Here is a 4,625-nt window from a genome sequence, read left to right on the forward strand (position 1 = left end):
AGTTTATTGGATTTTAGTAGACGTTTTTTTATAACAGGCCCTTTTAACAGAAAGTATTCAATTATATTTTTATTGGCTTAAACTATTGTAAAAAAAAATTATTTGATCTATTTTTTTAATTTTCTGTTTTTATTGGATGATTAAATGGTAGTTGTTTGAAGTATATATTTATTCATTGACAAAAAAGCATATTTTTATTCAAGTAAAAAAAAGAAATATATATTTATAATTAAGAATAAAGAAAATTTCAGTAAAAAAAAAAAGAGTAGTAAAAAAATTCTATGTCCAAAAAAAATAGAAAAATATTTTTTTAATTCATTTGTTATTTTAATAATAACCGTGAAGTTACAAATGTATTATCCTTTTTTCAAATGAAAAAATGAGGTTACTATTTAAGAAAAATTGAATGATTAGAATAGATCAATAAAACCAATTTTCGTCACCGTAAATAGTTCTTTGTGCTTTAATTCTCGCGTAAATAAAGAATGAAGTAACACTGAATAATAAATTATTAATTAATTTTATTTCGAAACAAAATACTAATTGTAAGAAGAAAATTAATTTTTTTAAAATCTGAATTAAAAACCGCTCTAAATATATTAGCTAAATAGATAGATATACAAAATAAAAAAAATAATGATCATATTCTAATAAAATAACAATTCTTTATAAAAATTAAATATACGTCTTTGAATTAGGACTTAGAATTACGGTTTTTAATTTTGATTTTTTAGAGTCATTATTATTAAGTCCACAACCTATTATTATTATTATTATTATTATTATTATTATTATTATTAATAATAATAATAATAATAATAATTTTGATAATCAAAATAATACTAATACTAATTATAACAATAATAATGATAATAGAGATATTATAATAATAACAATAACCATAATATCATAATAATGACACTAATAGCTAGAAACAATAACAACAGTAAGAAGTGAAATAATAATTATAACAATAATAAAAAAATAGTATATATAATAGACTAAAAAAAAAAGACCAATATAAAAGCAATGGTTATTGCAAGAAGGATAATATTAGATGACTATAAGGTTAACTTATATATTCAAATTTGTTCTAATTACTATAGTTTAATATTTACAAATTGATGAGATAATATTCAATTTGATCCTGAATTTATATGCGAACTTTAATTTAGTTCCTAAAATTTCAATTGCTTTTATTTAGTTTTCAAACTTTGTAAATATAATTCATGTTAGTCCTTGAAACAATTTTCAACGTACAAACCTTCACAGAACACTGTTGTAGACAGCCAGATGCCACACTAAACTTTATAAAATGATGTTATTTTAGTTTTGGCATTTAAATAACCCAAAAACATCATAAATGGTATTTATTAAAATTTTACCTAATAAAATAAGTGATACGACGCCGTTTTTAAACTATTTGAATGTCAAAACCAAAATTACATTATTTTATAAGTTTTAATGGGACATCTGATTTTATATGTATATCAGTGCTCCATTAATGTTTTCGTACTGAAAATCGTCTCAGAGACTAATGTGAGGCACATTTATAAAAATTGAGGACTATATAAAAATAATTGAAATATCAAAGACTAAATTAAGATTTGAGTATAAATTCAATTAATCTCTATATTTTGAATTTTTTATTTATTGTTTGGTCCATCAAAGTCTAAATTATAGTTTTTTTCACCTAAGAAAGTTTCTTAATTCATTCATTCTTTTGTACCTTGAGAATAAAATAACAATTAATTAACAATTGTTTTGAAACAGTAGAACACATAAAAGAGTAAACAAATAAATTTTTAATTCTTCCAATGTCTTTTAACTATTCAATATGCTAAAAAGTTTATATATAATATTCTTAACAAGTGTTCTAGCTAACAAGATTGATAAAATAAAAATAGTTACAAAGTTAACCTTTCTAGTTTCTAAGAAGGAGGGTTATAGATAAGATTAATTTATAATAAATTATTATTTTAATCTAATTTTTTTTTGATAAAATTGTTTTTTAATAAAAAATTTAAAACATTAATAAACAAAATAATAAAATAATAGAAAAAATGAGCAAAATAAAGATTTATAATCATATTTACTTTAAAATTCATATTTCAAAAAATCCAAAGTATTAATATCTTGTATTTTTATTTTCTCATTTTATTAGACTATTATAAACATTAATTATTCTCTACCACGAAAATCCATTAAAAACAATAAACATTAAACAGAATTAAAAAAATCCTAAAAATATGTAATAATTTTTATCAAATGTATATTAAAATTGGAAATAAACTATTTATAAATAAATAAAAATTATTATTGAAAGTTGAATATGTAGATAAAAAAAATAAATTATAACTTTTAAAAAATATTTCTAATATTTGATACACAAATAGTAAAAATCATGTATATATATGGTTATGTCACTAACTACTAATATGAAGTATATAATACATATAATGATATAAATATAAAAAATTAAAAATAAAATCTTTAAATTCAATATGAAAATTGGAATGAAATTTTGGGCTTTTTATTTAAATAATTTTTTATTTATCTATATTGAGATAAAAAAATTTATTAATTTGTGTATCTCATCTTTGCAATAAAAGACGGCAAAAACTATATTTGTATAGTGTTTGGTGACTGTTGTATGATGAAACGAGGTGTGTTTAATGCCTAATTATCCGTGCTTATAAAGTGGTATTTTCTTATCATAGCAATTCACATTTTAAAATATTATTGATTCGTTGTAAATAAATAAAAAAATTAAGAAATTAATAATTTTCATACTATTGGATATGAATTAGTAACAATTAAATTTGTGGGCAATTTACCCAAATAAATAAATGGGGTAAAAGCTTTACTCAAATACACAAAAACAGATATCCCTTACGTGATTGTGCATTTTCACACTTCTATGGAAACCGTGGGAAGCTACCACGGTTTCTGATTTTAACATAAATCGTGGCAGTTAGCAACGGATTATGGGATTTGTGGTTTGTGTGTAAACCGTGGCAAGTTTCAACGGTTTACAAAGAGAGAAAGCTAAGCATAAACCGTGACAAGCTCCCATAGTTTATGAAGAGTGCGAAGTGAACGTAAACCGCTATGGGTTACCACGGTTTACGTGTGAGTGTCTATAAATACATAATCCGCTGAAACTTCTCACGGATCATTTGTGACACAAAGCAAAATTTGGGGGTTGTTGGTTTGAGAGAATCTGTGGAAAATAAAGAAGGTTGGAAAGAGATTTGGTTGGTGGAGCATGGAAGATGAAGATCGCTTGTACCGACTAAATGGCGTCGCTCACGTGGTTGGATACATCGACGCCGAGGTTAGTTATTATTATTATTATTATTATTATTATTATTACTATTTATATAAATATTGATATTTTTATGGTTATTGTTAGTAAAATTATTTTTTTACATTTAATTTTTGTTGTTATTGTGTGTGCATAGTATTAGTAGTGTTATTGTTATTATCATTATTGTTGTCCTCGTTTCTGATAATGGTAGTTATTATTGTTACTCTTAGATTTTGTTAGAATTGGACCGCTTATTATTATAATCACTGTTATTGCTATAATTAGGGAATTAAGAAAAACAATGTGAGGCTTGTAATAATTTTTTATAAATTACGTCTGATGTTATTAGTAATGATCGTATGTTGAGGGATTTTGTTGCCCACATTTTGCAGCCTGCTAAGGTGATTAGCGGCGTTAGGAGACAACAGAATATGCCCTTACACGACCGGATTATACCCTACCTGGAGACGGCGGGCTTGTATCATTTGGCTAGGCTGAACAGCTAGTGGTTCTAGGTTAATGAGCCTCTCCTTAGCGCATTTATTGAGCAGTGGCGTCCTGAGACGCACACCTTCCATATGCCCTTTGGTGAGTGCAGTATTACTTTGCAAGATGTGGCATATCAACTGGGTTTGCCAATCGATGGTGAGCCCGTCAGCGGGTGCCTGACTGAGTTTGAGAATCTGATGGAGCAGGGTAGACCAGCATGGGTATGGTTCCGCGAGTTGTTTGGGGAGTTACCTCCACAGAATAAAGTCAAGCAGATGACAGTGTGCTACACATGGTTCCATGAGAGGTTCCGGGTTCTCCCAGCAGATGCTACTGATGAGACCGTGCGTATATACGCACGTGCTTATATTATGATGCTATTGTCGTCTCAGCTGTTTGCAGAGAAAAATGCAAAACGGATCCACCTTCGTTGGTTGCCTTATTTGGCATCGTTGGACGACTTGGGCAGATATAGCTGGGGTTCGGCTGCACTGGCCTGGTTGTATAGATGTCTTTGTCGTGGGACGAACAAAAACATTGTTAACTTGGCCGGGCCGCTACAGCTTCTACAGTCTTGGATTTTCTGGAGGTTTCCCACGTTGAGGCCTAGTGGGTTTGATGTATTCGGGTTTCCTCTTGCCTCCAGGTACGATTTATTATTTTCGGTTCACAAGTTGTTCAACATCATGTGTTATTTCTAGTTATGACATGATTTCAATTAAAATTGTAGGTGGACTACGTTTCTGCCGAGGAACGATCATGGGGATCAAAGATTAGTGTCTGCACGCCTTTCCTTGGATCGATTGCGTGTCCACGATGTGAGTCA

General features: G+C 27.8%; 1 protein-coding gene across 1 annotated transcript in view; it reads left to right on the forward strand.

The window, feature by feature from the left end:
* The first annotated feature begins 3,268 nt into the window (after positions 1-3,268).
* LOC107495116 (protein MAIN-LIKE 1-like) overlaps positions 3,269-4,625 on the forward strand; it is a 5,920-nt gene continuing 4,563 nt past the window's right edge. Inside the window, exons 1-4 of the mRNA XM_016116208.1 lie at positions 3,269-3,337; positions 3,703-3,711; positions 3,862-4,445; positions 4,530-4,617. Coding sequence (XP_015971694.1) covers positions 3,269-3,337; positions 3,703-3,711; positions 3,862-4,445; positions 4,530-4,617 — 750 coding nt within the window. The remainder of the gene's footprint in view (positions 3,338-3,702; positions 3,712-3,861; positions 4,446-4,529; positions 4,618-4,625) is intronic.

The sequence above is a fragment of the Arachis duranensis genome, chromosome 6 (genome assembly GCF_000817695.3).
Source record: "Arachis duranensis cultivar V14167 chromosome 6, aradu.V14167.gnm2.J7QH, whole genome shotgun sequence".
Classification (NCBI taxonomy): Eukaryota; Viridiplantae; Streptophyta; class Magnoliopsida; order Fabales; family Fabaceae; genus Arachis; species Arachis duranensis.